Source organism: Phacochoerus africanus, chromosome 15, assembly GCF_016906955.1.
Source record: "Phacochoerus africanus isolate WHEZ1 chromosome 15, ROS_Pafr_v1, whole genome shotgun sequence".
In the NCBI taxonomy this organism is placed as follows: domain Eukaryota; kingdom Metazoa; phylum Chordata; class Mammalia; order Artiodactyla; family Suidae; genus Phacochoerus; species Phacochoerus africanus.
This window is the reverse complement of record NC_062558.1, coordinates 124,853,545-124,874,875: the sequence shown is the minus strand read 5'-3', so window position 1 is coordinate 124,874,875 and position 21,331 is coordinate 124,853,545. Positions and strand designations below refer to the sequence as shown.

Sequence of the window (21,331 nt, the reverse complement as noted above, 5' to 3'; positions counted from 1 at the left end):
TGAATAATCTGCTTTCAAAGAACTGAATTTCCAATGACTTAGGGACTTTACAGGAAAGTCTTAAGAATTAACCATTACTACACCTCACTGAATTTCAAATTTCAAATTCACATTGCTGATGGGTCTTCAGTTGCCAATGATCCAAACACACTCTTTAGGTGATGTTTGATTTAAAAAGACAAAAGGGGAGTTCTCCTGTGGCACAGTGAGTTAAGGATCTGGCATTGTCGCCACAGTGGCTCAGGTCACTGCTATGGCACAGGTTCAATCCCTGCCCCAGGAACCTCCACATGCTATTGTATGGGGGGAAAAAAAAGTAAGGACTAGTCACTGGAATTCTTGTTGTGGCTCGGCGGTTTAAGAACCCAAGTAGTATCCATGAGGATGCAGGTTCCATCCCTGGCCTTGCTCAGTGGGTTAAGGAGCTGGCACTGCCACAAGCTGTGACACAGGTCACAGGCTCGGATCCCACGCTGCTGTGGCTATGGTGTAGATCTGCAGCTGCAGCTCTGATGTGATCCCTAGCCCAGGAACTTCCATATGCCACAGGTACAACCCTAAAAAAGAAAAAAGGTACTCAACATTCTTTCTGAAAAACAGGAGAACACACATATTCACAAAGCCATCAAAATTCCAGCATGGACATTACTAGTGGATAATTTACTTACCACCACTGGCTTCTTTCAAGTCACTGGGCTTATCTGGCACTACCCCCTTGTCCCCCTCAGCAAAGCCTGCATCGATGAGCACTTGGGAGACACTGATGTGGGGCGTCACAGATCTATCTGTAAGCTCCACCAGGGAACTGTTTTCCAATTTGTCCGCCACTCTCACAGTGATCATTTTGTTCTGCACGATTTTTTTCATCAGACAAATAGCTTCTGGAGTCCAAATTCCTAATGATGGCTTTACTCCTAACAAAGAATTTTTGAAAGGAACATGAAAACATGTCTTATCACAAGCATTTAGAGATTTATCTCCTAATTTCCGCAAAGTTAAACTGAAGGAATCTATGACAAACACTGGCACCCCAAAGTCTCATCTGAGGAGGATTAACTAAACACGAAAATGAAGACACAATTTCAAAGAAAAAGTCTGTAAAAAGCTTCTCTATTTCTATGTAAACAAACCATCATAAATCTGTGGGTATGAAATGTCCAGAGAAGCAACGCTGCAAGACAGAAAGGAGATTAGGGTTGCCTGGGAAGCTAGGATTAACTCGAACGGGCACAAGGGAGCTCAGGGGGCAATGGGAATGTTCCCAGACTGGATTATGATGAGGGCTGTACAACCCAGAAACTCCACTAAAAATCACTAACGTATACCCCCAAAACAGTTGGTATTTACAGTACATAAATTACATCTCAGTTAAGTTTGTTTAGGAAAATCATAAACGAAAGTAAAACACAATCCAGGAAAAAACACCAGTCACTGACACTGATGTGTGAAACATCTGTAGCATTTACTGAAAGAGCCCTTACAAACTGATAACCCCAAAGCTAGGCCTAGTCATGTCATACAATTAAGAAGAGCCAAGAAACTTAGGAAGAAATGTCCAATTCTCCTTGGTAATGAGGGAAATTAAAATGATTTCGTTTTAGCTTGTCAAAATTGGCCGAGATGAAATAACACAGAAATATCTATTTGGTGTACCAACACGTGAAGGAACTGACTCCCTCCTGTATTTTTGTGTAGCTATTTAAACTAGTTCTACCCTTTCTAGAGAACAATCGTGATACATAATCACAGACACAAAAAGAAGTCTGCCCACTGACACCTCCCTTCCATCTAACGAAGTATTCTGCAATATAATGACGTTTTGCAACCTATCCTACAGAAACGATTTTTTCATTTTTTATTGAAGCACATTTGATTTACAATATGATATTAGTTTCAGGTATACAACACAGTGATTCAATATTTTTATAGATTACAGTTCACTTAAACTTATTATAAGAGGAGTTCTCATGATGGCTCAGCAGGTTAAGAACCTGACTAGTATCCAGGAGGATGCGGGTTCGATCCCTGGCCTCACTCAGTGGATTAAAGATCCAGCGTTTCCATGAGCTTTGGTATAGGTCAAAGGTGTGGCTCGGATCCCATGTTGCTGTGGCTGTGGGGTAGACCAGCAGCTGCGGCTCCAATGTGACACCTGGCCCAGGAGCTTCCCTATGTGCAGGTGAGGCCCTAAAAAGAAAAAAAAAATATAAGATATTGGCTACATTCCCTGTACTGTACTATGTATCCTTATAGCTTCTTTGTACCTCTTTCTAAGGAAATGATCTTGGATAGGCTGCAAATGTAGTTAAAAGAACATTGCTAGTAGCAAAAAAATTGGAGATATCCTTCTGATAATTATCTACTAGTTAAATTATTGTGCATTTGAATGAAAGCTGTAAAAGCCAAGCTTGGAAAGCCAAGATGGAACAACACTCCTGCTCCCAGTGGAGAGCATTACATACGCAGTCATTTCCAAGGATATGATAATGTTCTAGCTGTTTTCAAACGCAGGTTTCCCCCTACTTCACGCAACTGATAGGTTTCTCTGATCTGTATTGATAATGAAGGGTCTATAAAGAACGAAAAAGAATGCTCTATTCCATAAATACAGGTACATTCAGTTTTATTTATTTATTCATTTAGCTTTTTTTTAGGGCCGCACCGGCGGCACATGGAGGTTGCCAGGCTAGGAGGGCGAATCAGAACTATAGCCGTCGGCCTACACCAGAGCCACAGCAACGCCAGATCTGAGCCACATCTGCAACCTACACCACAGCTCACGGCAATGCCGGATCCTTAACCCACTGAGCAAAGCCAGGGATTGAACCCACAACCTCATGGTTCCTAGTCGGATTCGTTTCCACTGAACCACGATGAGAACTCCCGATTTTATTTTATTACAGAAAGCAAAACAGTCACCTATGCTAAATGTTTTATTAAAGATTGCTTTTGCACTAAGGTAAGGTGTATCTAAATAAATTCCTTCATCTACTCACTAGTTTAACTTCAATTCTAATGCTTCTACTTTAGGTTTCAATGTTTTCAGAATACAGGAACCATAAAAATTACATACCTGCCAGCACACACTTGATAGCTTGCATTGGTAACTCCAACAGCTTTGGAGTTATGGGACAAAGTCTCGTCAAACTAAGGATTTCAAAGTTTCCATAGTCTACATAGCCGACCAACACAGAGTCCTCAGACGCATAGGCCAAAACGGAGGCCCGGTACCACTGGGCATCCTCTAAAGATAAGAGAGATTCAATATCAAAAGATTTTCCAATGTAGATATAAACAAACTTTTCCTCCCCAAGTGAGCTGGTCATTTGTAAATCCTATTTTCATATAACATCAAGCTTTACTAAACAACATATGCTTATTCAACATTGCTACTTTTGTTTATCGGAAGCCTTCAGCTCCTAAAATGTCACCTTTTTTTTTTTTTCTTTGCTGGGGGTGGGGTGGGGAGGACACACCCACAGCATGTGGAAGTTCCCTGGCCAGGAACTGAACCTGCACCACAGTTGCTCCCTGCACCACAGCTGTCACAACACCAGATCCTTAACTCACTGAGCCACAAGGGAACTTCAAAAAAGTCATCTTTATTCATCCCTCACTATACAATGCATGTGGTGTGCTGACATTATTTATTTCCTTGCTTGGTCCCCCAGTAGAGTAACTCATTAAGACAGGGAACATGTCCTGGTCACGTGAGTGAATCCACGAGGTCCTGATCAGTTTTAGAGAACCTGGCACTGAGAGTCAACCAGACTCCACCACCGACCAAGCAATCGATTTATTGGAGGCCTACTTGCACCTCCCCTTCTGGGAGGCCACCGGCCCTCTCTTCGGAAGAGAACTGAACCTGTCCTCACACGGGTCAGCCCTGACAACTCCACACCGCCAGGCCCTCTCGCTGTTCCAAAGAACCCTGGCCAAGCCATGATCCCGGGAGGCTCCACATCCACCTACTGACGTCAGCAAGTACCTGTGTCAGTCTTCAAACCTGAAAGGCTGAGAAGTTAAGAACCAACTTTACCACCACACCCCCAACAGTCACAGGCATTCCCTTACACACTTTAAGTTTAACTGGATATTTAAAATCATAATTAGCACACTTAACATTCAAATTTCAAATACAGACATTCAATGTCAACTGAAGATTCTGTTTCATTTGCTGTTATTTAATTGTAAGTTAAAAAAAAAAAAAATTCAATAACACTCTCTTTTCTTACCGGAGAACTGAGCGCAGCAGATATCACCAATGGCTGGGTAAAAATCCGAGCGTGGAGGCACCTGGCTGCAATACTGGCTAAGGGATGCCTGAAGTTCAGCAAGCTTATCTGAAGACAGAGATCACAGGGTCAACAAAAGAAATGCAAAAGAATCTAAATGTTATCTGCATGCTGAGTCTCTTGAAGTACGTTATCCTGATAGCACAAATCAAGATTTCCTTACGCCCACTTTGCAGCTGTTGACAAAAGAAGTCTTCTGGAGTCTGAATGTGGGCGACCACGCCACGAAACTCATCACCTACATTCAAAGTCAACACTTTGGGGATGAGATCACTTCTGTCTACCACAATTTTGTTTTCAGCTGTCATTTTTCCAACATCGTCAAGATCACCTTATCAGAAAACAGAAAAATTAGCCATTTTGACTTCATTAATCCAATTTTCCAGTTTTTCAGGCCTCCCTGCCCTCTTTCACACCTCTAGACCTTATTACATGCTGGCCTTTTTTCCCAAAACACACTCCCAAATTCCCCAATGACCTGAGTATCTCCTGCTCAGGATGGTGTCACCATGAAAGGCTTCTGTCCAAATCTGAGTCAGGGACCCTTCCCAGGGCCCCCACTGCACTCGGCACTTCTGCTACCATTTTATTTTTGTTTGTTTTGGTTTGTTGGTTTTGCTTTTTAGAGATGCACTCTTGGCATACGGAATTTCCCAGGCTAGGGGTCAAATCAGAGTTCCAGCTGCTGGCCTACACCACAGCAATGCAGGATCGGAGCCATGTCTTCAACCCACACCAGAGCTCATGGCAATGCCAAATCCCTGACCCACTGAGCAAGTCAGGGATTGAACCTGCTTTCTCATGGATACTGGCCAGATTCGTTTCTGTTGCGCCATAACAGGAACTCCCTCTGCTACTGTCTTATAATCTGTTCTCTATGTGTCTGTACTGCCCACAGGACACCCTCCATGAAGGCACCTGCACAGGGCCCTAGGAAAGCACTACTGTGGGGGGATTTTTCTTCTTCTGCTGGACCCCTTTGCAGCAGCTGCTACCACTGATGACTCCTTCCCAGAACATTCACTTTTCTGGTATTCTGGCAACATTTTCCTCACTCTCTTTCCACCTCGCCCACCACAGCTTCTCACTGGTATTGAATGCAGGCCCAGGTTCACCTCCCCCACTTCACACCCTAACACACCAGCATCACTTACAATCTCAACCATGACTACTCTTCGACCAGTGAGTACTGGGTTTTCTCCTCCAGATGGAAAAAACTACTGGAGGCTTTTCAACAGTGCTGTCCCACCAAAATTTAAGCTTTAGGGATTTCATATAGGCAGGACTACAGGAATACAAGCAGGAGATATAAATTGCAAACTTGTGCAGTTATCTGAATGATAAGGATTTCTGACCCAGAAAAATGGTAGGAGAGAAAAAAAGATTTTAAAAAAAGAAGGGGAGGAGTTCCCGTCGTGGCGCAGTGGTTAACGAATCTGACCAGGAACCGTGAGGTTGCAGGTTCGATCCCTGGCCTCGCTCAGTGGGTTAAGGATCCAGCTTTGCAGTGAGCTGTGGTGTAGGTTGCAGACGTGGCTCGGATCCCACGTTGCTGTGGCTCTGGCGTAGGCCGGCAGCTGCAGCTCCGATTCAAACCCTTGCCTGGGAACCTCTATATGCAGCAGGAGCGGCCCTAGAAAAGGCAAAAAGACAAAAAAAAACCCCAAAAAACAAAACCAAAAAACAAACAAAAAAAGGCGATCCCATCGTGGCGCAGTGGAAAGGAATCTGACTAGGAACCATGAGGTTGTGGGTTTGATTCCTGGCCTCACCCAGTGGGTTAAGGATCCGGCGTTGCCATGAGCTGTGGTGTAGGTCAAAGACACAGCTTGGATCTGATGTTGCTGTGGCTGTGGTGTAGGCCAGCAGCTGTAGCGCCTATCTATTAGACCCCTAGCCTGGGAACCTCCATATGCTGCCCAGGTATGGCCCTAAAAAGCAAAAAAAGGAAAAAAAAGAAACATATAACTTGTAAAATACTATTTAGGGAGAAGAATCAATAAAGGCCTGGCGACCAACTAGGGTAAGGGATGGGAGCTGAGGGATAAGATAGATTAAAGGAGGACTCAGGTTTGCTTGTGTGACAGGATGTGTCCGATCACAGCACCGTTAATCTGGCATCACCTGTGAATGAAGGAGCACGAGACAATGAAGGGTGTCTACGCCTACTGTAACTGCTATTAGAGCAAAGAAAAGGAGAAAGCAGGCTACAAAAAACTCCACACAAGACTACACAAAGAAAAAATAAAAAGCAGAGAGCAAAACTTCTCGGTTTCTTTTTAGACGGAAAACTACCCATTTAAGTAAGTCATTTAAGAAGAAATACCATCCTACCAGAACAGAGTGTTTCAGTTCTAATTACTGCTGGAATACAAAGGAAGGAGAAGAAAACAAATCCAACTAAGGAAATGTGAGGTCAAAATCCCTCAAGCCCAAGTGTCGTGATATTTAGTATTTTATAAGCTGATAATTATCAAGTCCAGGATCAATCAGAAGACTGGGAAGGAACACAAGCAAGGAAGACAAATTAGAAAAAACATACTACTTGAGAGTTCCCATTGTGGCTCAGTGGGTTAAGAACCTGACAGTGTCCATGAGGATGCAGTCTCGATCCCTGGCCTCACTTAGAGGGTTAAGGACCCAACGTTGCCACGAGCTGCGTGAGCAGGTCACAGATGCAGCTCAGATCTGGTGTTGCCCTGGTTGTGGCGTGGGCCAGCAGCTGCAGCTCCGATTTGACTCCTAATCTGGGAACTTCCAGATGCTGCAGGTGCAGTCAGAAAAAGAAAAAGAAATTAATATATTACTAAATTTAAAAGTATCAACTTCCTTACATCACGTTTACAAAATGGTTATCATTTCCATTAAATCTGGCAGTATGATAGCTGTTCCCCTTTCATTAAATAGAGAACATATCCTTCACTCACTGAAATCACTATCCCATTCAGGATTCATCTGCATACGCACCTGAATCTGCGCTTTGCTTCGTAGAATTTTGTCCCTTGGGTTTCAAACCATATCCCATTTCAATGAGCACATGGTCTAAGAGTTTTCCTAAAAATGATTAAGACAACATATTTCCATTGATATATCAAGTTTAAGCTTAAATACAAAATAAATGGGTCATAATAACAAGATTTAAAAATTATAGCTATTAGAGCACTGGCATATTTCTTACTAGCTCAGTTTCTATGTACAAAATATAGTTTATTAACACTCAGCTTTAAAAACTGAGGCAAATTTCCCATCATCACTTGAAATATTAATATCAAAATATTTCACTTACAAATTCCGAACAGGAGTTCCCGTTGTGGCTCAGTGGTTGACGAATCTGACTAGGAACCATGAGGTTGCGGGTTTTCATCCCTGGCCTTGCTCAGTGGGTTGGGGATCCAGCGTTGCCGAGAGCTGTGGTGTAGGTTGCAGACATGGCTCAGATCTGGTGTTGCTGTGGCTCTGGTGTGGGCCGATGGCTATAGCTCCGATTTGACCCCTAGCCTGGGAACTTCCATGTGCCACGGGTGAGGCCCTAAGACAAAAAAAAAAAAGAAGAAGAAAAAATAAATTTTGAATAATATAAAAGATTTAGTTACCACATCACTGGCATCACTGGCATTCTTAGACTGACCATCATTTACAACCAGAAATAAATTTAAAACACAAGACTGCTTTCTCTCATATACAAAGCATGGCTGAAAACTAGGCTTAGTCAGTGTCCTTACATAAACTTTAAGTTCCCTCAAATAGCATACAAAAGCTCAAGCCATAACATGGAACATATATAGCAAAGAAACAACACAATTTTATACTTAATTTCACAACAGGATTAACTGAACTTTCTATCAAGTCACCAACCGACAATAGGTCTCAAACAGTACAAGAGTAAGAATACCTTGGAAACCAAGAGGCAATTTTAAGCACACTCTGAGAAGTCAGTTTTCAAATACATACAAAGCCGTAACGGAAGAACAGGATTCCAAACGGTTTCCATTTCCACAACTTAAATACTATGTGCTTATGGTCTTCTAAAGTAACTTCAACCAAAATGCAGTTCCGGGAAGGTTGTTCAAAGAAAAGGCACTGATAATAAGGATGGACAAATTCAGAGAAATTCTTGACTTTCCTCCAATAAATGAGAAGATAACGGGGTCAGTCGAGAGCATAACGGCTTCCCCACACTAAGTCCAGATCTTGCCTTTTAATCCATCCTGTCCTACAGACTTGTGCCTTGTCTTTGACAAACTGCTGACTTCAAAAGCAGAGCCAAGAGCAGTTTCTCGGGACGACGTGAGATGCTGTCTCCTGGGCTTAAGTCCTAATTTCACCCCAAATAAAACTCAACTCTTTTAAAAAAAAAAAAAAAAAAAAAAAAGCAGAGCCAAGGCCCTAGTTTCCACCACAATCTGAGTGACTCCAGAACGGGGCTTACTCAGTCTCAGGTTCCTATTTCTTCTCTGAGAAACAGGTGGAGACTAAGTAACATACGAAGTGCTCCACTTAAAAACAAAGATTTACGGAGTTCCCGTCGTGGCTCAGCAGTAAGAACCCGGCTAGTATCCACAAGGTTGGGGATTCGGCGTTGCCGTGAGCCGTGGTGTACGTTGCAGACGGCGCTCGGATCCCACGTTGCTGTGGCTGTGGTGTAGGCTGGTGGCTGCAGTTCCACGTGGACCCCTAGCCTGGGAACCTCCATATGTGTGGCCCTAAAAAAAAAATTAAAAGTTAAAAACAAAAGTAAAAAAAGATTCAGATCTTACCCGAACTCGTCAGCATCACATCCACAGCAAAGGTAACCACCTCGTCTTCTAAGATGTCCACAATCTTCGCAGAGCAGCACTGCTCCAGCAACAGTGACTTGATACTTCGGACACAATCACTGCTCCAATTCCCCTCTGCTGGGATAACATTGGCCACAAAGCACTTTATGGCCTGAAAGAGTTTACAGAAGTTACTAAAAAAATCGGTATTTGAAAACAACTTTTTTTCTAATTAAAGTTTTTTTTTAAGACAATGTATTTTAGGCTGAACATGTATCAAAAATCGTCAAGCAGCAACCAGGTAAATAATTTTATGAATAATTATTTCTCTCTATTGATACACTATCCACCCTGCTTTTCCTTTTGGGATTTGATGCTTGAGAAATTCATGAAAGGATAGTAATTATCCCTTAATTACACATAAATTCGAGTGGCTTCTAAATAATGTAATTAATTCAGAAATGATTGTTTTTAAAGAGGAGATTGATAAGATGTTCCTAAAAATGCCAAGTTTCTCCCCTGAGGCAGGGCTTAGGTAAATAAGGCCTAAAAAAAAATGAGGCTAATAAAGCCCGCGAGTGTTTTACCACAGAGTAGAAGACATACCAATGGGTACCATTTCACATTAACCACGGTAACCTTAAGACCGTGCAAATACTCTGTCTGTGAAAACATTAAAACAGCTCCTTCGGGACACTCTTTCGAATTTACAAAGTAAGAGAGACTCACACAAGGAGGAAACAAGCCAATGTTTCTGCTCAGCTTGTGAATCCTGTTTACTGGAATTCTTTCTTCATTTCCATAATCAATATACAAGACTTGTGCCTTCTTCTGCAGCACATCGAGGTCTTGTATCAGTACTCTGTTCCAGGTCTGAAAGTAAAATATGATGGCATTCCGCTTCAACACACAATCTTGGGTTTCAAACCTCTCACCCGATCAATAGAACATGCAAAGGAAGAGCTACTGTCCTGTTCTGAGATACTCAATTAACAAGGTAACTTAATTTCCAAAGAATCTGCCTGAGAAATCCCTAAATTTGTCTATTTTAAGATGCTTTACTATGCACCACTCTTCTCAGGCTAGTCTAGCCCAGCACCCTCTGCGACACACTAATGCTTCAGCTACACAAATAAACACAAGCTCTAGGACGAGCAATCGGGCTGTCCCCAAAAAGGAGCCTACAGACAGCTGGAGAGGCCTCAGGAAGCGGGGAAATAAGCAAACAGATCTGGTTTCCGATTGAGGAAGAGAAACGGGGGTGTGACCAGTCTCACCTCAAGCCATCTAATGCATTATTAAAAGCTCTGGTGTCAAGTTGACAAGACCAAAGTGAACTAAAGCATCTTATTAAATAATTCGCTTCATTAGGAGTTACCTGGTCGACAGTGTACTTGGCAACACAAACTTCCCCCTTTACAGGAATATAATCCTCTTCATGCGCCTTATTTGCATATGTTTCCTTTAAGCTCGAAGAGAGTTGGTTCATGTATTCTGAAACTTCTGAAGAATATAACTGCACATAAAAGTCACTTGGGTGTTTGAATTCAGTAACTGTACCCTTTCAAAACAGAAAAGTTGTAATAATTTGCTGAGAACACAGTAAATGTGAATTTTTTAAGGCTTTATAACATGATACTGGGAGCTCCTGTCGTGGCTCAGGAGTAATCAATCCAACTGGTATCCACAATAACGCAGGGGTGATCCCTGGCCCCGCTCAGTGGGTTAAGGAGCCGGCGTTGCCATGAGCTGTGGTGTAGGCCATAGATGCGGTTCGGATCCTGGGTTGCTGTGGCTATGGCACAGGCTGGCAGCTGTAACTCCTATTCGATCCCTAGCCTGGGAACTTCCATATGCCGCAAGCGTGGCCCTAAAAATAATTAAATAAATAAAATTTTGGAAAGACAAAAGACAAAAAAAATAAAATAAAAAAGTGTTATAGACAGTTTTTGCAATCTTTACCAATTCAGTTATATTTTATAGCTATCTCATAAACTCAAATTAAACACAGGAATCAAGGAAATAAAAATCTATAGTTCTCTGGCTCTCTGTCTATGGAAATTAAACAACAAATACCTTTATTTCCATGGTTTTCCTGAGTTGTAGGCTTCTCAAATCAGAAAACATTATTTTACCAGCACAAACGGCTATTTCTTTAGTAACTCCAAGAGGATAGTCACTCTGGTTTGAAAAAACATACAAGTGAGTTACAAGCACATGTTTAAACGATACCATGGCCACCATTCACTAGAATCAAGGTCAGAACAGCCTGACTCTCAAGTTTGCCTAAGAGTGTAGAGAAATAACGTACACCTTCACGAGCCACTAAAACCTAGCAGTGGGATCACCCAAGAATCAGGCCATGACGGTGATGACAATGTTGAGTTTATTTTTTTTTAAGGGGGGGGGGTAGTGTTTTAAGACTGCACTTGTAAACATTTTTATAGGAATGGATTTCTTTTATAGGACTGACTAGGGAAGGCTAAAATTTATCTCTAAATGTGATTTGCACACAACTCCTATTTTTCAGATTACGAATGATTTAGCCCATATCATTATCTAAATGGAAGAAAGGTATTAATAGAAAAAAATGTTCCTGAGATAACAGGGCCTTATTAGAACCCACTACGCAGAGCTAGAGGACAGGTGTGCAGGGACCGTAAGGAAAGGACTCTCCCAGTCCCTCCACATCCTCACCTCAAGTCCTTTTTCGAAAAAAGCCTGGGCATAAACAATTTTCCTAGACCCCAAGAGTCATCAAACTGATCAGAGGTACACAGATGTATTCAACAGGAATAACAAACACTGGCAAATGCAGAAATAAGTCATAAACATTTAACTGAGCTTAAGCCCTCTTACTTCAAAATAAAGGGAGTCATTAAAAACTTAAAAGCAAAGAAAGAGTACATCATACCTCATTTTTCACTTCCAAGTTCTTTGTTTCAAAAGGTGATTTATTATCTTCAAGTTTGCGGAAACTGAAATAAAGCAGCTGATTATTAACACGTATAGCACAGAACCAATTAAGAGTCGGGGGTCACAATTATGTTAAATTCTCAATCAGCAGTATCCAGAAAGAGCAAAACAGCCTCCTCCAGAAAGAATCACACGAGCAAAACAACCCCACGCTGGCTATGCAATGGCCCCCCTGTGCACCGAAGTGCTGCTTCCGAAACCCACCTAATGAGAAGAAGAGAGCCAACAACCTCCGAGCCTCAAAGTGGAGGGAATCCCTACATTACCTACAACAGCTTTGAGGATCAGAAATTGTAGAGCTGTTCACTTTATGTTATACCTCAATAAATAAGTAAAAACTGGCAACTTTTCCATAGTGACAGCCTGCTTACCTGATTTGATCCTTACGCTACAAAAAAAAAAAAAAAAAGTCTTTTAAAATATTCTCTAATGAATTAAAAAAAAAAAAGTCACACCTACTTTTGCTGAACAGGTTTGCACACGATGCTGTGGGCCGACCAGTCCCTTCTCTGACACGCTGTGGAGCAGTAGTACGTCTGTTTGCACTGTGAGCATCTCAGTGACCCTACAGAACACAGCCAGGATATCACCAGTGTCTTACTCCAAACATTTGTTGCCAAAGTAAGACACTTTCAAAACCAAGACATATTAAATACCATTCTATTAATCATATCAAGGAGATTTTTTGAAGAGGATTATGCTTTTTATGCTTAGGTATTAAGATTAAATTTTTAAAGCTCTCTCAAAATGCAGAGAAAAGGAGGAGTGCCAAAACGAAATGAAAACAAGAGGGAGGACAGACTGGAAACACAACTGACTTCCCTCATGCACAGCCTGGAGCACATGTTATATCAAGGGAGACAGAAAATCTACAGTGGTGAAAACAGAAGTGTGTGCAAGCAGACCCTGGCACAGCTCACTGTGTGCCACTGACAAAGTACAACACAAAAGCCAGTGAAGAAAATCACACTTATAAAAACCCAGGATGTTTCTGAAATAAAGTTTTTAAAAAAAATCCTATCAGCAGTTCCTCCTGTGATGCAGTGGGTTAAGGATCCGGCACTGCTATGTTATACCTCAATAAATAAGTAAAAACTGGCAACTTTTCCATAGTGACGGCCTGCATTTACAGCTGTCGCTCGGATTCAAACTCTGGCCTGAGAACTTCCACAGGCCACGCTGTGGCCATTAAAAAATAAATAATAGATAAATCCTGTAAGTGTACAGGCAGAAGAAAACAAGTCATCTTAAAAAAAAAAAAAAAAGAAAAGAAAAGAAAGAAAAGAAAAGAAACAACAAAACCAGGCTGGTCTCTAACGCCTCCACTCTAAAAGAAATAGAAAAAAGTAGCTTAATATCCAAATAGCCAGGAAGCGCAGGAAAACTACTCTAGACCACTGATGATGAGGGAAACGCAAATTAAAACCACAGAGAGATGCCACTACACACTCATGAGAAGGGCTAAAATTAAAAGGACTGAAAACACCAAATGTTGAAGATGTGGAGCAATCAGAACTCATTACCAGTAGGAATACAATGGGACAGCTACTTAAAATGGTTTGGCTTTTTCTTTTCTTTTTTTTTTTTCCTTTTGCCTTTTTGTCTTTTTCGGGCTGCAACCCTTGGCATATGGAGATTCCCAGGCTGGGGGGTCTAATCAGAGCTTGTTGCTGCTGGCCTACACCAGAGCCACAGCAACACCAGATCCATCTGCGATCTACACCACAGCTCACGACAACGCCAGATCCGTAACCCACTGAGCAAGGCCAGGGATCGAACCCGCAACCTCCTGGTTCCTAGTCGGATTCATTTCTGCTGTGCCACAATGGGAGCTCCTGGCTTTTTCTCATAAACATACACTTACCTTTTGACTCAACAACAAACTAAAATTTCATGTACATGCGCAGCACGGATTAAACTCAGAAATATTTTCTAAACAGAAAAGGCTGCATCAGAAAGAGTGCACACAGCACGATTTCATTCACAAGAAACTCCGTAACTGGCAAAGTTAATTTATGGTGAAAAAACAACAGGGGTTACCTCGGGGGGAGTATCGTGACTGTGACGGGATGGAGGGAACTTTCTAAGAAGGAAATAGTCTTTATCTTGATGGGGTATGAGTTTGGGCATTCCAATTCATGTTAAGTTCTATCTCAAAGAACAGTATAAAAAATAAGCAAAGAAGCAGTAAGAGTAGAAAGATATGATGACAAGATTGGTAGGTTGCTGGCGGCTATGGAAGCCGAGAAATGGGCATATGGGGTACATACACTCTGCTGTGTATGTTTAATGTTTTACATAATGCAAATACTCTTCAAACGTGCGGAGGGATAATCCGGCAGACATCCGCGTGCAGCTTGCTTACCAAACAGGCCACAGCGATGGCAAGTTGTCGACCTAAGAGGAGGTCCCAAGGAGCTGAAGAGCGCTGGGTTGTTTATGGACAAGGAATTCTCAACCAACTTGTCTACTTTTTTTGACTTTGCAGGAGGCACGTTATTGCTAGGCTTCTATTAAGAAAAGAAAATAGCAATGTTAAAACTTGGCAATAATGTTTTGTTTGGTTTGTTAAGTATTAGATTTGGGAGTTCTTCTGAGAAGACAAAGCAGATGTACTTCTTATTCCTTCCATTAAGTACAACTAAAAACCTTGGCCTTATATGTAAAACACAATGCTATAAGTTCTAGTCAGTGCGATAAGAAAAGGAAACGAAAAGCAGATCTTAAAAAATAAAAAAAAAAACAAACAAACAACTGTCTTTTATTTGCAGAAAGTTCCAAGAAATCTACAAAAAAGTTCCTAGAATAAGTGAGTCCAGGAAGTTCAAAAGACTATGGTCAGGTTTGATCCTTGGCCCAAAAACTTGCGCATGTTACAAGCACAGCTAAAAACAAAAACCCCATATTTTTATACATTAGCAATGAAGGTGAGGACACATGGAAATAAAAAAATATAACAAACATTTACAATCATTCAAACAAAAAGGGAAATACTTAGGTATAAATCTAACGAAACATTCCCAGCCTGTAAGCTGAAAACTGCAATGCAAAAGAAATCATATATCTAAATAAACTGGGAGACAGAGTGTGTTAATTCAAAGACAACACAGCAAAGATGTCCATAGTCCTAATGTGATATACAGGTTTAATGCAATGCCTATCAAAATTCCAGCAAGATTTTTTGTAGATACAAACAAGATAATTCTAAAATGTAGTTTGGAAAGAAAGGAAACTAGATTAAATAAAATGATTATGAAAAAAGAAAAAGAAGGTGGGAGGAATCACTGTACCCAATTTCAAGACTATCTATCATAGCTCTAATACTGTGTGGTATTGATGGAGGGAAGGACCCAGAGATCAAGGGAAAAGAGCAGAGATTTCAGAATAGACCCACACAGGCTTGCCCAGCTAATTTCTGACAAAAGCGTAAAAGCAATTCAGTGGAGGAAAGACATTTTCAACAAATGGTGCTAGAACAATTGTATATCTCTAGCCCAAAAAAATTAATCTCAACCTAAGTCTCACAATTTAAGATTAACTCCAAATGGACCACAAACTTAAATGTAGAGCTATAAAACATTTTGGGGGGGGGGGGGAATCCCCAAACTTTCTAGATCTAAAGTAGCAAAGAGTTCTCAGACTTGACACCAAAAGTGTAATCCATAAATGGAAATATTGATTAGGATTTTATTAAAAATTTTTGTTCTGCCAAATACCCTGTTAAGAGAGTGAAAAAGCAAGCCAGAATAAAATAAAATTAAAAAAATAGCAATAATTAAAAAAGTAAACCAGCTCTAATGGAAAAAAAATAAAAATCATTATACATATATATATATATATATAAAGTTAGAGACTAGGAAAAAAATATATTTAGTAGTCAAATTTCTGACAAAGGATAGAATCTGGACTACAAAAGGACTTTTGACACTTATCAGTAAAAAGAAAGTAAAATAAAATTCCAGGAGTTCCCCACTGTGGCTCAGAGGGTTAAGGACCTGTCACCTCTGTGAGGATGCAGGTTTAATCCCTGACCTCAGTGGGTTAAGGATTAGATCTGGTTTTGCCATGGGTGGGGCAAAGGCCCAAGCTGCAGCTCCAACTTGACCCCCGGCCTGGGAACTTCATATGCTGCAGGTGCAGCCATAAAAGAAGAAAAAAGACAAAAAAAGACAAAAAGCAAACAAAACCAATCCAGAGTCCCCTTGTGGTGGGTTGTGGATCACTGCAGCAGCTTGGGTCACTGCTATAGAGCCCATTTGATCCCTGGCCCAAGAACTTCCACATGTTGCAGATGAGACAAAAAATAAAATTTTTTTAAATTAAAAAAATAAACAATCCAAGTTAGAAAACGGGCAAAAGATATGATGAACATTTCACCAAAAAGGATACACATATGGCAAATAGCCACATGAAAAGATGTTTATCATTAGCAATTAGAGAAACACAAAACCACAATGAGGTATCACTACGCACCTATGAAAACGGGGAAACTAAACATACTACCACCATCAAATGCTGTTGAGGATGCTGGAAGCAGAGAAACTGGGTCACTCATACATTCTCAATGGGACTGTAAAATGGTATAAATTATTCTGGAAAACACCATTGCAGCTTTAAAAAAAAAAAAAAACTAAACATGCAATTACCAAATGACCCAGAAATTGCACTCCTGGGCATTTATCCTAGAGCAAAACAAAAACAAAAAACTCACGTTCATATAAAACCCTGCACATGAGTGTTTACAGCAGTTTTAGTTATGCTAGCCAGAAACTGGGGACAATCCAGATGTATTTCAATAAGTGAATGTTTACATAAGCCACAGAATACCAGTTAGCAACAAAAAGCATCAAACTACTGATATATACAACAATCTAGATGAATCTCCAGAGAATTATGCTGACTGAAAAAAAAAATCCAATCCCCAAAGTTATATACTGTATGATTCCACTGCTGTAACAGCCTTGAAATGATATTTTGGAAAATGGATGAGATTAGTGGTTGCCAAGGGTTAAGAAGGGGGTAGAGGCGGGAAGGAAGTGGATGTGGCCATAAAAAGGTGCAGAAGGGATCCCCGAAGTGATGGAAAATGTTCTGTATCTTGACTGTACCAGTGTCCATATCCTGCTTGTGATATTATGACACCACAGCTTTACAGCATGTTACCAAAGGGAGAAACTGGGTCAAGTCTACAAAGGATCTCCATTATTTCTTACAACTGTATGTCAATCTCCATTTACCTGAAAAGAAAAGGCTGCATCTTTTTTTAAAGGTACTAGGCTAAAGATAAGGCAATCTGACCTTGAATAGTACCTACAAATTGAGTTTTCTTTTATTAATACAACACAAAAGTGTTTAGAATCTTTTATGCAAAAACAAAAAATAGAAAAAAAAAGTAACTTACACTATTTATTTCTTTGGGTGGTGAATTATTTCCAGTATTTAATGGTGACACAGGATTACCTAGGAATGTAACACATAATGTCTAATGAGTCAAATATAACTTCATTTCTGAAAATGTACATTATACTATTCAAGTAATAAAGCTATACCATCATAGCCTTAACGCTACACTATAAATAAGCAACATCCTACTTTTCCTAAAGAAAAATAAAGGTTGGTCCAAAATTTCCTTGACTACTATACCCCCTCACTGTGAACTCTTTTCCATTCACAAAGTATTGGGCTTTCTCAACTCCAGACTCAACTACACCCTTAGAAATTACTGAGGAGGTTTTGTTTACAATGGCTTATATCATTAGAAATTGGCATTATTATGGGAGTTCCCGTCGTGGCGCAGTGGTTAACGAATCCGACTAGGAACCATGAGGTTGCGGGTTCGGTCCCTGCCCTTGCTCAGTGGGTTAACGATCCGGTGTTGCCGTGAGCTGTGGTGTAGGTTGCAGACGCGGCTCGGATCCCGCGTTGCTGTGGCTCTGGCGTAGGCTAGAGGCTACAGCTCCGATTCGACCCCTAGCCTGGGAACCTCCATATGCCATGGGAGCGGCCCAAAGAAATAGCAAAAAGACAAAAAAAAAAAAAGAAATTGGCATTATTAGAAATTAAAACTAAGTATTACAGGAGTTCCCTGGTGGCTTAACAGTTGAGGATCTGGCACTATCACTTCTGTGATATGGATTTGATCCCTGGCCTGAAGACTTCTGCATGCCACAGGGGTGGCAAAAAAAAAAGAAAAAAAGAAAAAACTAAGCATTAAAAATGTCTAATACTATCAGAAATTAAAACCAAATATTTAAAAGCATTTAAAAATAGGAGTTCCCATAATGGCTCAGCAGAAATGCACCTGGCCTTGCTCAGTGGGTCAAGGATCCGGCATTGCTGTGAGCTGTGGTTGAAAGTCACAGATGTGGCTTGGATCTGGCGTTGCTGTGGCTGTGGCAGAGGCTCAGCTACGCTCTGATTCAACCTCTAGCCTGGGGACCTCCATATGCCATGCCCTAAAAAAAGACAAAAAAAAAGCATTTAAAAATAATAAATGCATTACATGATAACATTCCTTAAAAAAAAAAAAAACCTACATTTTCCAGAGCAAAAGAAAAAAAATTTGTGAAGAGTGGCTCTGCTTTACATGTTTGCACATCTTGTTAATGTTCGGCTTAGCTATGATAGTTGGATTCTCTTATCTACTTTGACATCCAATCTGCTACAATATTTTGCTTAACAGAAGTATCTGAAGTAAATCTGGCCCCACATACATATGTGGTTGCAAATAGGTGTTGTATTTAATGGTCTTCTCAGATAATTGTGGATATTTTCCTTTAATTCACACCAAAACTCAAGTGGTGGTGTAAAGGTTAGTTGCAATGTGGAATCTAAAACCGTATCAAAAAAGTTTTCATACTGTTACACCAGAACCCATTGATTTATCTTGCACTTTGAATGGATTTTTACCCATGCATGACTATAAAACATCATGCATTGGTCTTTTGGAAAAGATTGAGAAACTCCTGAGTTATGGAGATCTTCCAAATCTTGACATGTTTCATCAGATGATATAAAGAAAAAATCTGGTGTGTTAATATCACCACGCATCTCACCAGAAAAACTTTTAAGTACTGGGAAGCTGTCAATCTCCTGAAATTCTTTTTTGCTTGAAAACTTTGCATTGTATCACTACCAACAAAATACTGGCAGCTGTTTTATTTGAAGTGACAGGCTCACTTTGTTCATCTTTGAGAAAACGACTGCCAGATATCTAAGTCTGAATAACCAGGGTTTGCCATTCTTTTCAAGTAAAAAATGATGTTCCAATAAAAAAAGTTTCCGACTCACAACAATCACACACATGCTTTTCATACATCAGTGCACAGCAAGTTAGGAGTAATTCCCATTCTGTTACACAAAATACTAAAAATACCTGTACACAAGGGTCAAGATTTATTAATAATTTGCACTGTTTTATCAAGGATATTCTTTTGATTTTGGGTTGTTTTTTTTTTTTTTGTCTTTTTGCCATTTTTTGGGCCGCTCCCGCGGCATATGGAGGTTCCCAGGCTAGGGGTCTAATCGGAGCTGTAGCTGCCAGCCTACTCCAGAGCCACAGCAACGCGGGATCCGAGCCGCGTCTATGACCTACACCACAGCTCACGGCAACGCCAGATCTTTAACCCACTGAGCAAGGGCAGGGACCGAACCCGCAACCTCATGGTTCCTAGTCAGATTTGTTAACCACTGTGCCACGACAGGAACTCTGATTTTTTTTTTTTTAAAGTGATGCACCTGCGGCATATGGAAGTTCCCAGGCTAGGGGTTGGATATGAGCCACAGCCACAGCAATATCAGATCCTTAACCCACTGAGCGAGGCCAGGGATCAAACCTGCCTTCTCATGGATACCAATTGAGTCTGTAACTGCTGAGCCATGGTGGGAACTCTGTCAAGGACATTTTTAAGTAAAATGGACATTTCTGGCTTGTTCTGCCTTAACTACAAGGGCGTGACAATGAAAAACAACAACCACTAGCCCAGGCTGGTACCCCTGCTAAGGTGAGCTAATGAGGGGCTAGAGTTTACTCACTTTTGCTTTTGGATGAGCAGCATAAAATCAGTACAGTGAAAAAGAGCAAATGATGTTTGAATGTTTTATTAGGAAAACAGTTCCGACCCCAGAGGCCCAAGGAATGATTTTTTCAAATCAAATGAAACAAGTGAATGTCTTCAACATTTTTGTGAGCAATTATATGCACGGAATTTGCACAGTCTTTTTAGAATATGGCCAATCTTAAGAATACCAGAAAAAAAGGCAAAGTCTCTCCTTTCTACGTTCCCAGAACATCTCTGATTTTGTGTGTGCTCAGTAGAGGGAAGCTCATCTCTGGACATTTTCTGCTCAGGAATCCTTTCTGTGATTAATGGGGCCAAAGGTAGCTACCTGGCATCTGGTTTTTCCTTCTAAATTAACATTCCCATGCAAATATTATAAGTTAGCTCTTTGGTGGTTCCAGTTAATAACCTACTGGTCTGCAAAGTTATAAGAACTTTCAGTAAGAAGTCGGAGAAACCATCAGAACCAAGCAGTATTAAGCCTGTAGTTTTCACTTACCTGTTGGCAACATCTTCCGGTCTCCTCTGGATCCAGCCGCTTCTCCACTGACGCCATTAGGGTTGGAAGATACTGAACTGTCTTCCTGACTAACCAAATACTGTTTGGTTTGCTCACAAAGCAAAAAATTGTTCTTCTTATTTCCAGTCTCTGGGCTTTTCAACCTGAAATTAGGATGGTTAGGATGTCCTCCAGGACTTCGTAAAGCATCATGTGGCGGAAGCGTGCTGTCATTCTTCTCAAAATTAAATGGCTCTGTTATTTTACAGGTAGATGCCTCCAAATTATTTCTTGACATCCTATTAAGCGGCAATTCAACATTCACAGATGTCTAAGGGAAGAAATGCATTTAAAAGGCAAGGTTTAATTACAAAAGGAGAAGCACTGCAGGCCCAGGCCATTTCTTTTGACACAACAGAGAGTCCTCGGAGCGACTCCAAAGCAGATGTAACCGCAGTAACCACGACACCAAAACCTGTCCTACGGGCCAGAGAAGAGAACAATTCTCTACCGGTGAGAATCAGCGCCAACTTGAACAGAACTCGACCATGGACAACAAAAGACTAATTCAAGAGCCATCAAAAGAGCTCCCTCAGAGTTGGAGGACATCATTCCTTACTTTAAAAAGCTCTGCAAACAACAGGAATAGAAAAGGGCCATCATGTTTTAAAAGAACGATTTCTGACATGGAGCCAACAACTTAATGGTGAGATAGGAGGGGGGGGGGAGAGTTTAAATCGGGTC

The 21,331-nt window shown here is 40.9% G+C and overlaps 1 protein-coding gene across 2 annotated transcripts in view; it reads right to left on the bottom strand.

Moving 5' to 3' along the window:
* Positions 1-21,007, bottom strand: part of TDRD1 (tudor domain containing 1) — a 38,191-nt gene extending 17,184 nt beyond the window's left edge. For both annotated transcript variants that reach the window (XM_047761870.1, XM_047761871.1), the window contains exons 1-14: positions 20,588-21,007; positions 17,430-17,488; positions 14,394-14,538; positions 12,488-12,593; positions 11,967-12,030; positions 11,129-11,233; positions 10,431-10,613; positions 9,782-9,925; positions 9,053-9,224; positions 7,263-7,349; positions 4,459-4,626; positions 4,236-4,343; positions 3,074-3,244; positions 669-914 (exon numbers count right to left, since the gene is read on the bottom strand). In XM_047761870.1, coding sequence (XP_047617826.1) covers positions 669-914; positions 3,074-3,244; positions 4,236-4,343; positions 4,459-4,626; positions 7,263-7,349; positions 9,053-9,224; positions 9,782-9,925; positions 10,431-10,613; positions 11,129-11,233; positions 11,967-12,030; positions 12,488-12,593; positions 14,394-14,538; positions 17,430-17,488; positions 20,588-20,885 — 2,056 coding nt within the window. In that variant the 5' untranslated portion in view covers positions 20,886-21,007. The remainder of the gene's footprint in view (positions 1-668; positions 915-3,073; positions 3,245-4,235; positions 4,344-4,458; positions 4,627-7,262; positions 7,350-9,052; positions 9,225-9,781; positions 9,926-10,430; positions 10,614-11,128; positions 11,234-11,966; positions 12,031-12,487; positions 12,594-14,393; positions 14,539-17,429; positions 17,489-20,587) is intronic.
* Between the last annotated feature and the right edge of the window lie 324 nt (positions 21,008-21,331).